This window comes from Myodes glareolus, chromosome X (assembly GCF_982192425.1).
Source record: "Myodes glareolus chromosome X, mMyoGla1.1, whole genome shotgun sequence".
NCBI lineage: Eukaryota > Metazoa > Chordata > Mammalia > Rodentia > Cricetidae > Myodes > Myodes glareolus.
Genome location: NC_142053.1, coordinates 29,828,283 through 29,849,254, shown reverse-complemented (window position 1 = coordinate 29,849,254; position 20,972 = coordinate 29,828,283). Strand labels below are relative to the sequence as shown.

Sequence of the window (20,972 nt, the reverse complement as noted above, 5' to 3'; positions counted from 1 at the left end):
TTTTTGTATGCTTTAAATGACTTTTTAATATATACAGATATTTAAACCCAGTAAAAGAACAGATTCTAATGAAAAGCCAAGAACAGGAAAAAATATTTTCCCTTTCCTTGATACACCCGAAATCTAACTGTATCAGCCTACCAGATCTTTGGCCAGGGAAGTTCCCAAGTCAATCATATTTTCCTGCTGCAACCTAGTCTCTAACTTAAATAAAGAGCTAGGCTGGGGATATTTGTCTTTAACAGCTATGTCCATAAAAGATTTGCTTTGGGAGACACTTAGATGGTCAGATAAACCTGGAAGTCCCATATCCAGCGTAGTCAAATTTTTCTTTGGCCACCAGCTCACAAATAATCTCACAGAAACTTATTATTAATTATGAAAACTTGGTCTTTAGCTAAGGTTTGTCTCAACTGGCTCTTATAACTTAAATTAACCCATTTATAGTAATCTACATTCTGCTACATAGCATTACCTCTCTTCCATCTTGCACCTCCTATTTCCTACCAGTTTCTGGCTGGCAACTCTACCTTTCTTCTTCCCAGAGTCCTCTCAGTGCCTGGAAGTTCCTCCTATAGCTCCTGCCTCGCTATTGAGCATTTAGCTCTTTATTAAACCAATCAGAAGGCACCTTGGTAAAGACACATCTTCACAGTGTACAAATAGATTATTGCACAACAATCCAGGCTTCTATTGAGATCTTGTTTCCATCTCCCTATCTCAAAGTATCACTCAGTGTTCATGTCCTATATAAACAAACAGAACAATTTATAGCAGGATTCAACTTTGATAAGGGAAGATGCTGGCCATGATGGGGGACAAGGCAGGAAGATTGTGACTTCAAGACCAGCCTAGGGGTACAAAGCAAATTCCTGTTTAGAAAAAAAGAGGTGGGATAACATGACAAAGTAAGGTTGCTATGACAAAGTGGTCTTTTCAGGAAATGGAGAATGGATGTTGGAAAGAGACATGCCCTCAAATAAAACAGCTTTTAACTCCATGTCCCTATAGATGACACCCTACAAGTTAAAAACAATATTGAAAAACAAAAACCAACCAGTTTTGAACTAATAGAATATCAGTTTTCAAGCTTTTCCCCCATATGGCTTGCTGCCCATATCCCTCTAGGGAAAAAAATCAATGGTAAGATTCAGAAAAAGAAATTCATATATTGCTTTTAAATTTCATTTATTGTTGCCACCAATTCCCCAAGACAATATAAATATTTTCTACATGAAGACCCCAAGTAAATGGATGCCTAAGAAAGATGACTTTAGAATAATCATTTTGAGGAGTGGAAAGTGAAAAACCATACACAAAGTATAGCAAGAACAAAACCATGAAGCCATGTGAAAGTAGTATTTCTCATTGACAATCAAGTAAAACCAAGTGCATTGCAACAGATGGTATACAAATCAAATTCTGGTACAGCACAGTATGGGAGCCTGTTTAAATGAATCAACTAGAAGCTTACTGAACAGTTAGACTCTCACATGAACGAACACACTCATTAATCCAGTTCTGTATAATATCCAGTTTTGTATAAGAAAGCTATTTTTCCATGTTCTTGCTGACAGCCCAAACTGTCTTAGTCCCTTTCGATACTTCTTGGAAACTGTGGACGTAATATCTGCCACTGAATGAGAAACACACATGACAAGATCATTTCTAATTTCTTATCTAATAGTTAAACATATTCACCAGGACCATGTATTATGTATAAAATATAGCACCAGTAGTTGGGTTCCTGCGAACCGTTAACTATCTTAACTCAAGTTTGATATATTTCAGAATGTTTGGGATACGATTTGGGATATGCTTTTTCAAAAGATGGTAGGCACTTCCTGGTAAGCAGCAGCTCTGAGTGGAAAGAGCACTGGACCTGGAGTCAGAGGCAATGTAGGTTGTTTTCCCTAAAGAGCCTTCCCAGATCTGATGCTGTATACTCTTTTGTTATTAAACCTTGAGATTTTGATGGAGGTCATTTTGAAATGGTCTCAAGCTGTTGTCGTCTTCATTTCCTTATTCTCCCTTTCAAGGGCTAGGAAACTTGAACTTGTTGAGGAAGTAGGGCCGGAGGAGTCAGTTTCTTTATGTCTCTGTGTTACGTAGGCCCGCTCTGCTGCTCAACTGACTTGCTTCAGTTGCTTGTTAAATGCGGCCAGCCCCTCTCTAATCTATGCAGAAGATTTAGAAGGGTCTGGAAGGGGCAGTCCTAAGAGCAACAGCAGTCCATTCTGCCACGAAACCCAGAGAAAAGCACCGTGGTAGGAGCTAGATCTGTGGCTTCTAGTTCCCAAGCTGAATCGGCTCCAGTTCCCAAGATTAAATACTTCCTAAATCAGTTCACTTCACCAAGCGTTGCTTTTGTTCTCAGCTTTCCTTCTTTTCTACTCTACATGTGTTTGTATCTCCACAGCAGTGTCTGACCAGAGGAAACCACAGGCTAAATCTGTCCCAAAGTGATCTCAGCAACTTCCTCTCCAATCTCTTTCTCTTTTATACCCAGTCATGATTAGTAATATCACTATCTCAATGGTTTTAGCCAAGCTCAAAACTCTGGGGTCATTTTGTACTCTTCCTTCCCCCCCAGTTCCTGTCTTGGTCTTGTCGCCTCTGTCTTTGATTCATCCCTTATGTTATTACTGCCCAAGTGCTCTGGCGAAAATGCCAATGTGCGCACAGAGATCCCCTGATTAAAACGCTTTAAAGACTCTCTTTCCCGCAACATCCCTGAATGCTCATGCAATCTACTCTCCCAGCCTTTCCTCTGAGCTCTCATGTGAACGGTTCAGAATTACCAAAGCACGAGATTGCTTCATGCTTATGGCTCTGAGTGCGCAATTCCCTCTGCTACTTTCTCAGCCAGAGAGAGTTATTGTCCCTTGTGTTCCCCATAGCATTTCCGTATACTATGTCTATATATCTCCCGTTACCCTATACCATAGTCAGTCACGTCTTCATTTGTCTTCCCCGTCAGCCTTTCAGTTGCCCCTTCCTGGAGAAACTAAACATTGTAGTGTAGATCCAAACTGCAGGCTTGTAAGTGGAATTCTAATTTGCTTTGGACCCTGAGACACTATGCTATTCTGTAATGCACGCCTCCTCTTTTTGTTCCAGCCCTCCCTCTGGTGGAGGCATTAAGAAGCAATTGGAATGGTCACATGGCCAAAGAAAAAACAAAGCAACTTGGCTGATACACAACCTGGATAAACATCTGCCTCGTGTGATTTTTAAAGGAAATGCAAAACTGGCTAATGAGCATTGGCTTCAGGGAGGCTTGGCAGGAGCTTTTTGTCCTGCCATGTATTAGTTGGAGAACCCTAATTTCAATCCCCAAGGATCTAGCTGGGGGATCAAGGCACCCATCCCTGCTGATCTCAAAGACAACCACACAACTATCAAGCAAGCGGGCCAAGACGATTTGACCAAAGAAGATTTTTTTTTTCATGTTTTCTCTTCTGTTAGGAGTTGAGAAAAACATGTTTGCAAGAATTTTTGCCTTTGGCTGGTTATACTACAGAGCAATCAAGAACCAGCGTATCCCTAGGCTAAACACTTCTCCCCGGTTGCACTAGGATCTACTTCCCTCCACAAAAAGTCTCATAGAAGGTCTTCATCTCTAGTTCAGATTAATAACCTGTCAGCATTGCTTGCAGTCCTGGCAGAAAATATCGGAATCATGAATCAGAATTAAGTCACCTATGGGAGACAGCCAAATTTTCAAGCCCCCTACCCCTATATAAAATTGTGTAGGGAGAGTGGCTTTCAGTTTTGTATAGTCTAGGTTTGTCTGGTGTTGGTTTCTGAGGAAAGACCTTGGAAGGCAGTTTTAAAGGTGGGTGGGTGGTGGGCTTGAATATCCACCTGACTGGGAATAATATCACCTCTAAAACCAACACATTTTTAGAAAACATGATAGACATTGTCCTGACAATATGAATGCGATCAGAAACTGTAGATAGTGAGACTTCTATCAAGAGGTCTGAATTTGAAGGGAAGGAGAGGAAATTAATATAGTCTGTTTGTCACCGGGAGAGACGACCTTTAAAAAAACCAAGCAGGTCCCACAATATCACTTCATACACACGTCAAAGGCAAGGAAAGATGATCTGGTCTTAGGCATCCATCTGGCTGTGTCTTAACTGAAGGAAAAGGAATCGAAGTGCTACCAGGGATAAAACAAAATGAAACCAGAACCGGTGTGAGCGGCCCCCAGGAGCTCCTAGGTTTCTATGTTCAGGGTGAAGATTATCCTCCCCACAAAACGATCATTGATAACATCATTTATGATGCTTTTGCCCTTCAGCTGGCACTGTACAGGCACTACTTGGTTCTTCACCACATCTGTAAAATGCATTGCGACCAGGGGCGAGGTGTAGTTAACCTGTAGGTGAAAGAACAATACATTCTAAATGGACCAAGGTGGCAGCAAGGATTGGGGAGGTGGTAATCAGAGACTCAGGGTAGGTTAGAATAACCTCGGCCAAGGGAACTGTGCAGACATCATGATGCCATGTCACAAATGATCACAGCAACCAACATGCTTTCCCTGCTTTGGAGAAATTACACTGCTCTCTCATAAGTCAGTGTCAAGTTGTCTGATTACCCTCTGGGGGGAAGTCAATTCCGACTCGGAATGATTTGATTTTATGGCTATCAGACCATAAATCAAACAAGAACTAGTATACCTCAAGATCCTATACTGGAGATGAAGCCTGCACTGTCCCACAGGAATGTGTGATTACTTAGACGTTAAATACACTGTAATAATGTCCTGGCTTGGTTGGTAATTAACTGTGTGACTTTGGGTAAGTTCCTTCTGCATCCTGAACTCCAATTTTCTCATCTGAAAACTGAAGTGCTTAGATAAGACCATATATGACAGCCTTTCAGGTCTGGAAGGATGTGCGGTTGTTAGGAACGTGTGAATGGAGTCCCCTCCCCCACTCCTATTGTAGTCCACAGCTCACTTGTCCTTACTACCACCTGCTTCTTCATTTTCACAAATCCCAGGCAGCTCTTCCTTTGTCTCTGAGCCCATTATGAAAGAGGGGGAAGAAGGATACAGCTTACGTGAGTCAGTTTGCCATAGTAAGGGTAGTAGCGGAGGTCAAAAGAAGCCGACTCTGGGTAGTAACTGATGGATCGAATGTCATTTTCGTCACCTTTCTGTAAACAAAAGCAGATAAATGTGAAATGTTGGGTTACAGAGGGAGTTAGAGTGCAGTCTAAAGGGATTCTGGCTCAGGTAAAGTCACTATTTGTTTCTCAACCTATTGTTTCAAACCTAAACTCAGAATTGGGTAGGGCTCAACCCTGATTTGTCCTCAGAGAAGTGTTTCTAGGGTGTGACTGTGGCTTGGTATTGTAAGAAAATCGTATTGAGAGACTGGGCGATTGAGAGCAAAATTACTTGCTATGACTTTGTTCTGGTTTCTTGGGTCCTAAGCAGAAAGGCTTCAAAGGCAGTTGAGAAGCTTGTACTGTTCTAGGAAGAGCCTGTGATTGTAGTCTATCTCCAAAGAATCACAGTATGCTACCCGGCCTTGGAGTTTGCAACTGAAGCAGGTATGCATTAAGGAACATTCCCTAAGTTCTCATTGCAGGTTCAGTTCTACTGGAAGTCACATCAGGTACACAGGAGCCTCAAGTATAGCCACGCAGTCTATGGTTAGCTCACTTGAATGCATGTTTCTGTCCGCATTCTCTGTACCACTTAATCACTGTGCATAGAATTCCGACAGTAAGCAAGAAGATCCAAATAAGGGGAATGATTAAACAGGACTACCCGGAATCACATGACACCAGGTAATGGAGTGCCATGAACTATGGCTGTTATAAGCGGGCAGTTTGGGGGCTCATACGGTCAAAGGGTGCATCTCTATTAGTCCATTACTCATTAGGGCCATAGAATCACTTCTGTCAATGTACTATATACAGTATGCTGTAATAAGTTTTGGTACAAACCGAGTACCCTATACTTCAATTTTGGTTATTACCTCATCCTGCTTGATTGCTAAGTGGGTATCAATTTGACCAGTACTATTTTTTTAAACGTATACTGACTGTTAATGTTTCTATTTTTTTAGTAAGGTTCAGTATATAGTAACTTTGAAAATGAACAGCTTACATTAGGGAAATGCAAATAGAAGTTAGCCCAATTAATGTGTTAGATTAAGAGCTAGGATGTGGCTCAGTGGCACAGCACTTGTCATTACTTTAGACTACATTGGTCTTTATGACTTATTCATCTATTCAAAAACGAATGAATTTATCTTTAATGATGGCCTGTGGGATCAGTTCCATTAGTTTGTAGTCATAGCCCACATGTGACTTTATGCACACATACATGCATCTGAACAGAAGGAATGCTCGTCTCTTCTCACCTTGCTCAGCTGGCAAATATTGCCTGACCTCATGAAGCTCATCTTTCCACGCAGAACTGGCCATTCTCTTCCGTGTCCCCACGGTACCTTTCATTCTGCCTGTTAAGATGTCTTGGCCCTGATTTCAGTTGTGTTTACTTAGGCATCCCCAACAGCTAGCTAAACACCTAGCATATAATAAGTGATCGATAGACATTTGCTGAATGTGGCTCGGTGGCTGAATGAGTCTTTTGCTGGTGTTCCGTTCTGCCCCTATGAAGCCTAGAGTTGTCTGCTTTATTCCTAGTTCTGACAATGACTATTTTTGCAATGTTTGCAAGACTAAACCATCCAAGACTAAAGGATGCAGATGATGTAACTGAACAGAAGGGAGCAATGTTTAAGAAGCAATGCCAAGATTGAGGGCTTTTGCCTACAAAGGAGCTAACTGGTGTAGATGAGATAGGAGTTAATGGTCCCTTGAAGGACAGTTAATTAGCATATTAATGGACTTCTGTGTATACCTCCCTTGTAGTCGTTTGTTATTGCAACACCCAGTGCCACTGGTCATTGCTGTAAAATGTGAAGTTCAGTTTTAAAATCAGGGACTAATGACTCTAATGAAAGCTGCTTGTTTAGTTCAAAGAAGCAAGCCATTAGAGCTAAAAGCAAGAGTGTAAACAGAATCCCAATTAATGTCTTAGCACAATCTGATTCCCTGCTGTGGCCCCTAGGTGAGGTTCAGCCTCTGGCTTTCACAGGTGTAAAAATCACACACACACACACACACACACACACACACACACGCACGCACGCACGCACGCACGCACACGCACGCACGTACATGTTCACACACTGAATGCTTTCTGGAAATAAGACCTTAATACATTAAAAGGAAGAAAAAATATGAAAAACACTAATGCTTTTCCTACACACTACCCCTGTAGAAGTTCTTGGAACAGAAGAACTATCTCTGTTTGGCTGAAGCAAAAGCGCTAACCATACTTACTCCAAAGGAGAATTTACCTGAACTTTGCAGGCTACCTTCACAGGGTCTCCAAGCTCAGGACGAAAGCCTACAATCTAGTGAAAAAACAAACAAACAAAAACAAAACAGTGCTTGCTTTAATTATATATTTATACTTATTTATTTATTTACTTTTTATTGACAGAGTTTCTCTATGTAACAGCTCTGGCTGTCCCAGAACTCGCTCTGTAGACCAGGCTGGCCTCAAACGCACAAACTCACAGACATCTGCCTGTCTCTGCCTCCCAATTGCTGGGATTAAAAGCATCTACCACCACTACCCCCGGCCTATTTATTTATTTTTTAAGAAACAGACTTCAGGGTAAAAATGGAATTTTTCTCCCTGCCTTTGCTCATCACTTCTCACACATAAATTTCATCTATGCCCCCTTTTAGAAATGTTACGAACAGCTTCAAAGTTGTGTAGCCCAGCTTGCTTCCTAAAATATTTGTGTCTTAGGTCCATCCACAGAATAAAAAACTGCTGCAAAAATAACCAAAAAGATGTAAAGAACTTTCTAGTTTCAATAAGACTGTATTTGACAAAAGGTTCTGGCACTCCCTAAGGAAGACATGTTTTTTTTTTTCTTTAAAGGTGCATTTAAAAAGTTAATTATTAATTTATTTGTATGTGTATAGGTGATTGACTTGCATGTATGTGCATGCACCATATACATGTCTAATGGCTGCAGAGGCCAGAAGACAGTGTTGGATCCCCTGAGACTGGAGTTAGAGACAGGTGTCATGTGGAAGCTGAGAATCAAATGCAGGTCCTTCAGAAGAGCAACCAGCAATCTTAACCGCTGAGCCATCTCTCCAGCCCAGAACAATGCTATGAAAACATAAGAATCGCTCTCCATCATCTCCCAATGTCAACCCTGCTTGTGTTCCAAACATCTCTGGACTTCCATTCCATTTTTGAGACAGAGGCTGACCTGAATTTTGAGACCCTTCTGCCTCTGCCTTCTGAGGGCTGAGATTAGAGACACACTCTATTGCATTCAACTAGTGGCCCTCAAGGGGCAGATTGGTGTGGAGGAAATGTTCAGGAAAAAAATTAACTGGTCAATGTGTCTGGTTGTTTGCAGTTTCGATGATGTGGCTAAAAATGGGCAAAGCTGCAGTGTGTGCATACCAGAGTCCAGCAGAAATGTGGTTTCCATGCTCTCCTACCCATGCATCCACTTAACACCAGCAGACCCCAAGGGCTAAGATACCCGGTTCATTTTGAGGAGGATGCAAGGCTGTCCAGTAGAGTATCCAAAAGTAGGGTCCTCCAGCCCAGAGCAATTCTTCAGGAAGGAGCGCTTAAATTGGCAGGCCTTCTTGTCCTCATCCTCATCCCCATCTTGGATGAAGAACTGTCCTGGAGGACAATCTACATTCATTTCCTCTTGAAGACTGTCGTTATAGCCTAGAGCACATGTGGGTGACAAAGGGTCATGTTAGAGAGGTGCCAGAAGGGAAGCCCACACTTTCAGTGGTTTCCCTCTAAGTCCCTGTACTCCTTCCGAAGTCCTCTTATTCTACCACAATCCCTGGGGACTGGTATTAGGTACCCAAGGGACATTCCCAGCGCCATCCCTCTAGCATAGCGGTTCTCAACCTTCCCAATGCTGTGACCCTTTAATCCAGCTCCTCATGTTGTGCTGACCCCCACCATCAAATTATTTTCATTTCTACTTCCTGACTGTAGTTCTGCTACTGCTATGAGTCATGATGTGAATATCGCATACACACGGTATCTGGTATGCTACACTCAAGGGAGTTGTGATCCACAGGTTGAGAGCCGCTGCTCAAGGAAGCCGGCTTGCCCCTCAGTCCAGCTGCTAGGATAATCCACTGCCTCTCACTTCCTCAGAACTTTCAAGTGTTCATCTCAGGGTTAGAAGTTGATCATTTTATACATTTTCTCCATTTCCCATTATTTTTGTTTGGATATGGCAAACAGCAAAGTTGGGAGTGGCTGTCCCTTCTATTCTGAGAGAGGAATGGGCCTGTATCAGTAGATTTTGTAAGAGGGGCTATATCATATCAAGACATATATGTCAGGAGGCTGTGTCTAGGCTAAAATTCCTTAAATTCAACTTGGGAACTGTCTCCCTTTGAGATCAAGCACAGGTGACTGTGGTAGAGGAACTGGAGGGATATGAAACAAGGAGAGGAGAGAAGAGGCGGGAGGAGAGGAGGAAAAAAACAAAGAACTCCAACTTCTAAAGAGGCAAGTTACCACTGCAAAAGGGAGGTTTACCTTGAAGTCTAGAAACTGATGCCAGCTACAGGGTCCTCAGCAAGAGAGTGAGGGAGTGAGGGCATCTCTAACTCTGAGGTACTTTGCTCCTTTTATATTAGACAGAATGGGGTGTCTGTCCCAGATACTTATCTTGGAGAGAGAAGTGGAGCTGTTTGCGTGTTCACTACTGGAGCCCTCGGAGTCCATAAAACTGGGCTTTGAAAATGTACTGAGTCATGCTAGATGGCGGAGTTCAGGGAATCCTCTTGCATCCAGACATGCGGTCATGTCTGAAGCTGTTCACTCTTTTGGAAAAGATTTTAGACTTATGACCCACCAGAGGTAAAACTTAGAAAGAACTGCAGGCTCCACATCTAGACAGGTTGTGACTTGGATATAATATTATTGAGATGCTAAATTGGTTATTTTATTTTATTTCTCAAAATTCCTTGCCTTTAAATATTGAATTGCAATTAAGTTAATAACAAAAATAGGTTTCATTATAATATTTTCACACATATTGTCTCTTTATCCCATTTTGACTCTTTATCTCCCTCCTCCATTGGAACTCTTACTTGCAGTCCTGGGCCTTGAACATACTAGGAAGATGCCCTACCACTAAGCTGTCTTCCCAGTCCAGAGAACTTATTTTGACAAAACTACATTTAATTCAAAGATTTGTTTTAATCTTTTTACAGGAATAAGAACTATGCTTAAGTACTAACTTTTAAAATAGAAACCGCACTCACACGGCTCAGCTCAGCATTTTTCTTGAGGTAGTTCCGTTAAAAACGTGACATGGGTGTGGCGCTGACTGCACCATTCCCATACTCATAGGGATGAAACCGATACTCTGGGGTATGGATTTCAGATACTGGCCCTTTTGGAAAAGGCATCGTATCTATTAGGTTTTTTTTTTCTTATTTTCATGTGCATGTATTGCGTATGCGGTGTGAGTTGCATGTGTGTGAGCACATCTATGCGCACGTGCATATGGAGACCCAAGATTGATGCTGGGACGCTTTCTGGATTGCTCTTCCACATTATTTATGGAGGCAAGGGTGTTCCGATCAAACACAAAGTTCAACAATATGGTTCGTCTCACTAGTCAGCTTTCCACGGCTCTGCCTTCCGAGGCTGGACTTACAGGTTCTTTCCCATAGCCATACAGCATATGGGGATTCTGGAGATCCGAACTTTTGTCTTCTTGCTCGCTTGGCAAGTGGCAAGGGCTTAACTGCTGAGCCATCTCCCCAGTCACATGCCGTCGACTCTTTAGAAGTAACCCAATGCCTTCTTGTTGGTCCCTGCCATCATCATCGGGTCAAAATTGGTATTTCCCCATCTACTATCTTATTGCAGGGATTTCCTCAGCAGAAATGCTGGCAATGTGCATCCTTGAAATAGCTCACAAGCATTTTTAAAGAAAGATACTATGCTGACTAAGATGCCCAAAATACTTTTGTGGCCCAAAATAGAACTCCATGGATCAGAAAGAACCCAGCTCTGTCGTTCTACAGGTGCGGACTCTGAAGCTGTTTCACCCCAAACAGCAGTGAGCATTACTAATACAAAGCTGAAATTCTAACTCCTGCTTAAATGGCACCAGCATAGTTAGGAATCATGATGTTTCTCACTCAGAAAAGTTCATACAAATCACCAGAATTTTTTTTGAGACAAGGTTTCTCTGTAGCTTTGGTGCCTGTCCTGAAACTAGCCCTTGTAGACCAGGCTGATCTCGAACTCACAGAGATCTGCCTGCCTCTGCCTCCCGAGTGCTGGGATTAAAGGCATGTGCCACCACTGCCTGGCCACCAGAAAAATAGCTATGAGGTATGGTCTGAGATTCTACCAACACTGTTTGATGTTCATGTTGCAGACACCAGGCTAACAGAGCTGCTCTCTCTCCCAAAGTTTCCATAGACTTCCCAAACTCCTACCACCTTAGCGTTCACAGAGTGAAAGACAAAGCCATTTATTCGAGAACAGTACAGACACAGGAATTCTCAAAACACTTGAGGTCAATGTCCTAGGCAGAGCTTCAGTCCTCTGACTCTTTTATAAATTGCTGTTACAAGAAGACACTTACTTTCCCTCTTCAAGATAGCTCATCCCAGACTTCTCTTACCCCAGGGACGTACAGGAGGCGGGGATCTTGCAACTCTCAGAGGACAGTCTCCTCTCCTCACCATTAGCTCCCTCCAGAATGATCATTTAGAAGAGATCACTTAGAAAGCCGATCACCTGGGTGTGCCCAGGATTTAAGTAGGTGCTGCAGGGTGCTCGTGAAGAGAAAAGAAGTTCTTTGCCTTAGAGAGCTCACATCGGGCAACGCACAATTGGAGCATTTTTTAAAAAAAATTATAAAGGATGCAAGCAGGCATGTGAGACAGCAGAGGACCATGGCGGGTAGGAGTGACTAAGGCAGCTTTCTCGGCCACCCATTACTTTGCTGAAGAGCTTTTCACTCCTCAGGGCAACTTACCCTGGAGAAAGCCATTCAGGCTGACCACATAATGCTGCCAAGTTTCAGGTTGGGAAACGTTGAAGTTGAAGTTAAGGCTATGAGCGAAGGGTCTGATCATGACTCCTGGCAATGAAAACAAGTCTTGGCTAGATTAACCCATTCTTGGATTTTTTTTTCTATACAGATTCCCATGACACTCCCCTCCCCGCCACCCCCCATAGCAATCAAAATGAAAAGGACCATAATTTGCCAAGTACCATTTCACTTTTCCTCTTAATAATTGAATCTCTAAGTCATTACCGGGAAGAACCCAAGTTAATTGAGGCTGAACATGCTGTGCAAGCAGATTTCTGTCCAGAGAGCTCTGACAATGCAGGTCATTTGGGCACACTCACCGGGAGGTTTCACCTGCTCGGTGAAGGTTGGCATGTAGGGACTGATGGCTAGGAACAGCATGTACAGGAATAGGGTGATCACAGCAGCCAGGGAGGCATAGAAGAAGAAGTAAATGACTAAAATCAGACCTGTAGAGCAATTGAAGATGACAGTAGTCAGTGCTTGCCAACAAGCCCCACCTCCCCGCTGGACTCATGAACCAAAATCAACTCAGGCAGATTCAGGATATCCTTTCTTATTGGACTTTGTCAGTCTGGAACTGGTGAAGATTGACTGTGTCAGGGGTTTGAAAGTACTTTCCCTTTACAGTATCTTCAGAGAAGAGTATCGCCGGGCACATGATGACTAGAAGCAAGATTATAGGGAGTGGACTTCAATAGAGAGCAGAGGGGACATTGCTTGGGAGTCTTCTAGGCCATGGCTGATGTCCTGAATACAGATCGTTCTTTGTTCTTCATTATGGCAGGTGTCCTAAAGAGACCTAGCAACGTGATCAAAGACATTTGCAAAGCAGCCTTTCTGTTCACACGGTCTAGAATTCAAAGCTTTGACTCATTTCCACTGGACTTACTTCTAATCAAGGCTTATCCTTGACTCTTATTTAAAATCTTATTCATCCTTAGCAAAGCTTAAGTTGCTCTTCTTTCCGAGAAGAACACTAATGAAGGATGGGGAAGATAGTAGGAGAAAATAGTACTTAATCACTGATATTTGCTGTATGTGAACTTGGAAAGGTTGTAGAATCTACAACATATATTTATCTGTATCCCTGACAGTATCCCAAACTCAGTCTTTTCATAATCTTATCCTGATTCTACTCCTTCTGTCTGTTGCATCTTGGACCTGAGGCTTGCCACACTGGGCCTTAGTGTCCTCACCTGATAACAAGGACAGAAGCACAGTACTTGGTATATTAAATAAACATTAAATAATGCATATCAACACCATGGCACATTGCCTGGCAGATCCTAAGTGCTCTATAAATGGCATTCATCATTATTGCTATTATTAATATTGTTATTATTGCTATAAGCTCAGATGCATGATTATACGAATTGCCCTTCTCTGTGTTGAATTAGGATTATGTTTGTTCCAGGACTATATAGTAGGGGGAGGACAATGAGCATGAGATAGATGCCCAGAGCTCTTTTAGCCTTCCTTGGGGACCTCTTAGGCAGATGTAATTGCCTTCACTCATAGATGCGCCAATGATACTGGAACTAAAGGTTTGAACTGAATCATGAACCAGAAACTGGGATAAACCACACAACTTCAGTGTACCCCAAAATAAGTTCGAATGTTCATTTTGAAAATTGAACCACGAACCAAATAAAATTGGGGGGAGGGGGGGGAGAGAGAGAGTGACTGTAGTAATACAGCTGGAAATGGAATTGACCCTTTATGTTTGTGAAAAATGGACAAAAGCAGAACTGAAACATGGATTTAGCTGGAGTTCCCAGAGAAGAAGCAACCATGTCTGTGTGTTTGTGGTTCTTGCCTGTTGTTCACTGGCTATCCTAATGGGATGTGTCCTGTGTTTCTGCCTCCATTTCTCCATTCCCATTCCCATCCTGGGAATGGACCGACAGCCTGGAGCCATCTTAGGGGACCAAGAGTTTCAGTCTCATGCGTGTAGGGTAATTGATGGATCACAGGTTTATTCCCTTAGCAATATCTTCTCTTCTCCTTAAAATGTGTGGGCCAGAAAGCTATAGATAAGATAGTGGCACTACTAGTGAGTCCCCCTTAGCCTTAGGTGAGGAGAGGTGCTAGTTTAGACTCTCACCAACCCTCAGACAAAAGCAAGCACCGCCCCTTTTACATTCATCAGTCTCTCTGATCTCTCCTCCTCCAGATAGATTGCTGTACCTGGGATCCTCTTCTAGGTTTCTGTCCTGAGTAGTCCCCACCCAAGCTTGAACAGACCGCTAAGTGCTCCTGCTCCCAACTCTTTACCCAACAAAGCATCTAATCTCTGGAAACCTTACAAATCAGGGAGGGCCTTCCTCATTGCTCAAATTCATGAAGATAATGAGGCATTCTGGCAAGAGAATGAATTCTGGTATTTGAATCCCAGAACTGTCACTTAGTTACTGTGTGATTTTAGGCCTTTCTAAGCCTGTTTTTGCACTTGTAAAATAGAATACTAATACTATTTATTACCTCATATGATTCTTGTCACTATTCTGCTGTCTTGCAATCTGACAGGTGTCTGAATTGCTAGGCTAGCCTAAGACCTGTGCGCCATGGGTCTGGTTGCAGCCTACAATTAAGCGTCCCCATTGCTATGTCTTCCCCAAGCACTGAACCTTACTTCATCATCCCTCTTTGTTGTCCCATGGCTTGTCATCCACCAGAGCAATTTATATGGATGATGTCTAGTGAAGTGCCAATGGCTGTTTAAGGGTTAAAGTATGGGTCCCCTCTCCCAGAATTGGACTCACATTTCTCAAGCCAGTTTTTCCAGTCTTCTCTAGGTGAGGAAGAAAGAGTTGGGCCCCCTCTGGAGCTCTAGTGAGTGACTAGCATTTGTCTGTAGCTTCCAGGACATTGGAATGTCCCTTAAATGGTACATTAGTTACAGTTTCAGGGTTGGGCAGGGGTGGGGCTGGGAACTGAGGAGGAGCAAAGGGAGATGGGCGTTGTTTAGAGCCTCACACCTGCTCTTCCTAATTTCAGGAAATAGAGTTGGCTACTTCGTGCAAATGGAGCTGAATTAGCAGCATTGGCTACAAAACACATGAATCTTGGCCAAAAGGGCCTTTGGAAGGAAGGGCCACTGACTTCAACAACCTGGAGCCTTGGCAGCAGGGGACTCGTACTTCATCCATGACACGCACTGTGTTTTTCTATTTCCTCCTATGGATTAATCAGCAGCTGCTTTCTTTTCTTCTGGGCTGTGCAGAATGTGGCAAGTATGAAATCTTCCTACCCACAAAATCTTTTGAGGAGAAAGCTCTGCAGCAATAGCTTACGAAGTCAGTTTAAGTACTCCTGGGAGTCGAGTTCTGGATAATTTGTGAAGTAAAAATAGTGGCAACATGTGATATAAAGGGAAGGAACTAAGATATGAAATCCTATCAATGATCCATCAACAAGGAAGCTCAACCTTATTCCCTAGCAATGATCTCTTTAAAACCAGCTCTTCTGTATCTACCTTGGAGGCATAAAGCACTTTAGAAGCTGGGGTCTGGACAGGCTTCGGGGCTCTCCTTCTCAGACACTGGTAAGTGAACCGATAAGAATTTATAAAGCCGTGGTCGGGTTAGCAGGAGCTTGGTCTCATATCCTAGTCTTCTACATATACCTTTCAGTATTATGGTTTTCATCCTGTATTGCAGTCTTAGGGTGATTCTGATAGAGAGGCAATGCAGAATCCCCCACCTTCCCATTTGGCATGCGGGGAGACTGAGACTGCAAAAGGATAAGTGATAAGCCTGTAGTCAGTTACATGCATAGAAAGTGATAGGCACGCGTGCGCGCACGCACACACACACACACACACACACATACAGACACAGACACACAATCCCGTGCTTTGTCAACTCGCCCTCAGTGTTATTTTATATTGCATATTGAGACTAGTAAATTTCAGTCACACATTCACTCTTGTTCATCTATTTAGTGGCTTTTCTGAGGGAGCTGATCGGTCCTCAGTTCAAGGATGTCACCAACCACTGGCCTTTCTGTGAAATGTTAAGAGAAGTCTGTAACAAACCCGTGGATTGGTGGATTGGCCAGCCGAGGAGCTCTGGACACCACATCAAAAGCCAAGGACACCAGACTGGGGCATTGGGATGAATAGGACTTACTCCGACTCTGACCTGTTCGGGCCAGAGACATCCTTTTCTCCGGGTCCCAAAGGTATTCAGTCACCGTCTGCAATTTCCGCCTCCAGGCATTGCCTGTCGGCTGACCCTGACCTTCTTCCTCCCTTTCTTCCTCCTCCTCTTTTCCTTCCTCCTCTTCTTCCTCTTCCTCCAGACCAGGAGCCAGCATCACCTGAGCCTCTTCTTCTGCTTCCTCCTCCTCATCTGCTAAGTAGTTCTGATTTACTTCATCCTGATCATCCTGGAGCAGCGATAAAATGCAAAGCTCTCTGTGAGAAACACAACCCCAATGGCATAGCCCACCAGCCAAAAGTAAATGGAAAGCACTCACTATTTGGAGATGTTTCAAATTTCCACATCCCCAGAAAAATACCCATTGTTGCAAGAGGTGAATTTTCCTTCTCCACTCGTTTGGAGGAAGCATCCTTTCTATAGTCCATATTGAAGCACTGTTATTTCCACAGTGGTGCTAAATTTACCTTTTAGCGTCAGGTGTTTAGGTTCTTTCTCTATGATATTTCACGTCACTGCTCTGTCTCAGGCCTTGGCCTTCCACTGAACTTTGACCTATCAGGACTGAGCTGAGCTCACACTGAAGGTCCGAACAGTCTTGGACATTTATGCCTATGATGGCAACTTCCAAACCCAAGCCAGCTTTGCCCTAATGCTCGGTACACTTTCAGCTGCTTGACCTCACCACCCTAAGTCGCAGCTAAAAATAGGCTCAGGCAGATATCAAGAGGAGAAGCCAACTGCTGTACCCCTCCTCTAAACTTCCACGGCCTTCCCGACACAAACAAGAACTCATTTCCTGCTTCCTGTCTTAAGCTAGACAGACAGACCCCCTGAGAGATGAGATCCCAACAGATACTTCCTTTGTTTTCCCCTGTAACTTAGTTAAAAACTTAGGCATATCCATACACATATACGTAACACTAAACAGACTGAGCAAGTTAATTAAAGTAAGAGAGAGGCCATGAATTTGAAAGGGCCTAAAAGGGAGCGGGTAAATAGGAGAGGTTAGAGAGAGGAAAGGGAGTTGGGAAAGGGTGTAGTCATGTTTTAATTTTAAAACTTAAATAAAAATATAAAATCAAAAGTTGGGCAGAAAGTAAGTACTCAGCATCTATTTGTCAATTGATTTCAGCCAGTACTTGAGATATGAAGCAGTGATCTTTGAATTGTTTTCAAAAAGTTAAGCAAACCAGAAAGAGATAAAGAAAGAAAGAAAAAGAAAACCCCAGACATCGCCAGTGGTATTTCCCATGCCTCCGATGTAAAGGCCAGAGGCTTGTACCCTTGCTCTTTGGGAGTTTGCCAAGGCTTACTGCAAGAGCAGAAAATCAGGCCACCCTGCCTTCTTTGTGCCGTCCAAGTCTGCAGAGTGTCAGGGCTGGTGCACCTGTCGGGGTTGGATGTGTCAAATGCTAGAAGCCATGGGCTCTGTGCTGCCCCCTTCCTGCCCGATTCCTCAAAGGCCACTTAGAGGGCACTCAGCTACCCATGCTGCCTTGAGCACGGAGTTGAGCAAATCGGGTTGTTCAGAAACAGTGACAGTGTTCCAGAAGGACCAATCTCTGCCCTCTGCATTTAGTCTGCCCAGCGCTCTCTAGCTCTTGAGTTCGAGCACCCTTGAATTGTTCTCTAATTTGTTCAGACGCACAGCTCCACATCACATACCATATCAGAACTTACGGGGGCTTCCAAATTAGGATTGTCCAAATGAGCTCCAGAGAGGGGAGAGGATCTGGCCAAAGCCACACAGCAAATCCATGACAGAGTTGACAGTCTCGGAACTTGTGTCTCTTGATACTCTGCACAGTTTCTCCTCCATCACACTGAACACAAGTGGCTAGAAGTGGCTTAGCAGATTTATGAACATGATAATGTCTTAGAGTCTGTGTTCCCGACATGTAGGTGCTTATAATCAAGGATTTTTGACATGGATTCATAGTATAAGGCTTAAGGAAAATCAACCTTGCCTATCATTCACTGCTAAATGAACTGATGTACGTTCTTAAATGGTTCACTCATGTGTGAACTTATGTTCACGCTTATCTCCCAAATCAGGCGTTGGACACAGGCAGAAGGGCCATATTTCCTACCATTTTGTGGTCTCTTCACAGTGTGAAGCCCACAGCAAGGTACTCAGTGGACTCTCTCAGTGCTCCCGCCTGGAGCGAAAGTTCTCACAGTTTGTCATCCTTATGCATACTAGACTGGCTAGTCATCATGGTCCCTAGAAAGGCCATGCACCAAATTCTCACAGAATTTGAAATGTGGCATTTCATCAGGAAGGGTTTTCAATCCTTTTATATTTCTGGAACAACTCCCTTTGGTTGCCTGTGCCTGCCCTACCACCTCTGCTCTGCAGAGGAAGCAGCTGGCCATGGGCACAGCTTTATTTTATTTGTAGATATGGGCTTCACATAATCTTATTAAAATGGCTGTCATTAAAGTCTTATCCTCCAAGGAAGAATTAATCTTCTTGGAGCTTATTTTCCCCTCATGGATTCCTACCACCTGAGTTTTATTTCAGGAACCAAAATATCTTTTTCCTCTTCTCTGCTTCCAGTGTTAGGGAAATGTCAGCGTGCAAGACAGGCTTTTTCCCAAAGGCTCCTTGTTAACGAAAGCCTGCGTAAAATGCACTTTCATGCAATCATTTAACACGCTTCAGTAGGAAATGTTTTGGCGATGAGGACGTTCATCTCCAAGGTTCTGTTTCTGTCAGTTTCCTAAAGTGGCACCACCCTCATGTGATAGGGAGTGTGAGCATGCTCAGATATGGTAGTGGGCGTGTGCTGGGGCCCTCATGTTTCCCTAAAAGGGAAACCTGAAGGACAGAAGGTAGCTCCATTTTGAGCAATCTAAATATATAAACATAGGAACAAATATACAAACAAGCAAGATGACCCAAAGGATAAATTTGGATCTTGCACTGAGTAACGTCATGCAAGCGTCTGATGGATGATTGATTTAAAAGTAAACAAATTACACATACAATTGCATCAAATGATTTATTTTAACTTGATCAGATACTATAATGAGCAAGATCCCCTGTGGCACTTAAAATTCAAACTTCTGGGCGAATAGTTCAAATTAAGTACAACAATTTTAGCGATTCAGCATAGAAAAAAAACCAAGTAATGTACAGCTATATATACTCCATAGACTGACAGGTCTTAAGAGGGAAGAAACTTCAGGTATTAAAATAAAAATTCTACATCAGACTGATAAGAAATTCCCTTAGTGGTTGATATGAGATTAGAAGAATTGTGTTTTTTTTTTCTCGCTCTTGACAATTATCCCTTAATTTCTCAGGTACATAAGTGGCCATATGCAAAGAAAAATGGTTTATGTTTTGCTTTCTTTTGGGTTTATCTAATAATCTTCTTGCGTTTCAGAATACCCCTCCTGAGAGTGTTGTACATACACACACGTACTTATGGTTTAGAGCAAAGTAAATGTAAAGGCACGTTTGGACCAAATGCATTTGTAAAGAACCTGAGAGTAAGCAGTGATGTGGGAGGTATGTGCAGACATATGTGTGCCAGTGTGTGCGGATGTGTGTGATGAGGCGAGGTGGCGGACAAGGTGATGAAATGGGTGATGATGGGCCGGAGCTTCAAGAGATTGTACACAAGAAACACAGTGGAAAGAGCACAAGTTACAAACAATATACACATTCTCATGTTGGGGTCCCCACCAACTTGCAAGTCAATCTGGCACCCTGCTACCTTCAGCTTAGCAAGCGGTGCTGGGGAAAGGATGGCTAGGCTTCCTTCTGGTTCCTATCAAGGATCCTGTGTTTTTTAGCTATAGTTTGAATTTCTGCCTTTGAAAAAGAGCAGCTGGTTCCTAAAAGTCACCACTCAAAGGGGCTGGGACAGCTGGCCAGGGAGCACCTTGCATTTCCTCTTTTTCCCTTTTCTCCTGGCTTCTTGCAGTGAAACCTCTGCTCCCATCTGCAAAGGTCTGTTGATATTCTAGACTCCAAACATAAAGCTTATTCCCTGATATCTTCCCACAAAGAGGGGAGTCCTCTTTCCATTCAGCAGTTTAGGGTGCCCTGGGATGCTGGGAGTCACTTTCCTGCGAAGTCTGGGCTTTCCTAAACTTTATTTATTCTTGTTTATCCCAAGGCAAGACAGCCATAATACAAGCTCTACACAACACCCAACCCAACCAATTAAAAAAGGGCAGCAAAATATTCTGCTCCCCGAGACTCACAAGTCTGTAGCGATAACCGTAAGGGAAGGCCGGAGCCCTTCTGGAGCGGAGCTGCCTTCTCATGGCTGTTCAGTGGGCCAAGATGCTGCAGAGCAGAGGCGGGCGAGTAGGTCGGAGTTCTGGAGCTTCTGCTGGTACAGAAGACACTGGTTGCTGGGGACACTTGGCGCCTACTAAAAGTGAACCTTGCTGGCACGAGCCCTTCCCCAAAATAATCTAACATGCTCCTCTCTCATTGGTTGGCCCCTTCCTGGAATCAAAGGAAAGCCCTTTTGGAAAAGCAAGCTCATCATTACAGGGAGGGGGAGATATTCTGGGTCACGAGGATGAGCAACTCACCGCCCCCTTCATGTGCCTTTCCACTTCTTGCCCTTCGCCAGCACCTGAAATATGATGGACTCAATGGAAATCTTAAGTC

The 20,972-nt window shown here is 43.3% G+C and overlaps 1 protein-coding gene across 1 annotated transcript; it reads right to left on the bottom strand.

The window, feature by feature from the left end:
- Positions 1 to 1,215: 1,215 nt before the first annotated feature.
- On the bottom strand, positions 1,216 to 20,738 carry Atp1b4 (ATPase Na+/K+ transporting family member beta 4). The gene is made up of 8 exons (XM_087902600.1): positions 20,555 to 20,738; positions 16,304 to 16,562; positions 12,491 to 12,619; positions 12,114 to 12,218; positions 8,613 to 8,809; positions 7,395 to 7,451; positions 5,077 to 5,172; positions 1,216 to 4,387 (listed from the first exon to the last, which is right to left on the bottom strand). Exons 1-8 carry the CDS (start codon positions 20,615 to 20,617, stop codon positions 4,226 to 4,228), a joined length of 1,068 nt encoding a protein of 355 aa, XP_087758726.1. The 5' UTR covers positions 20,618 to 20,738; the 3' UTR covers positions 1,216 to 4,225.
- Between the last annotated feature and the right edge of the window lie 234 nt (positions 20,739 to 20,972).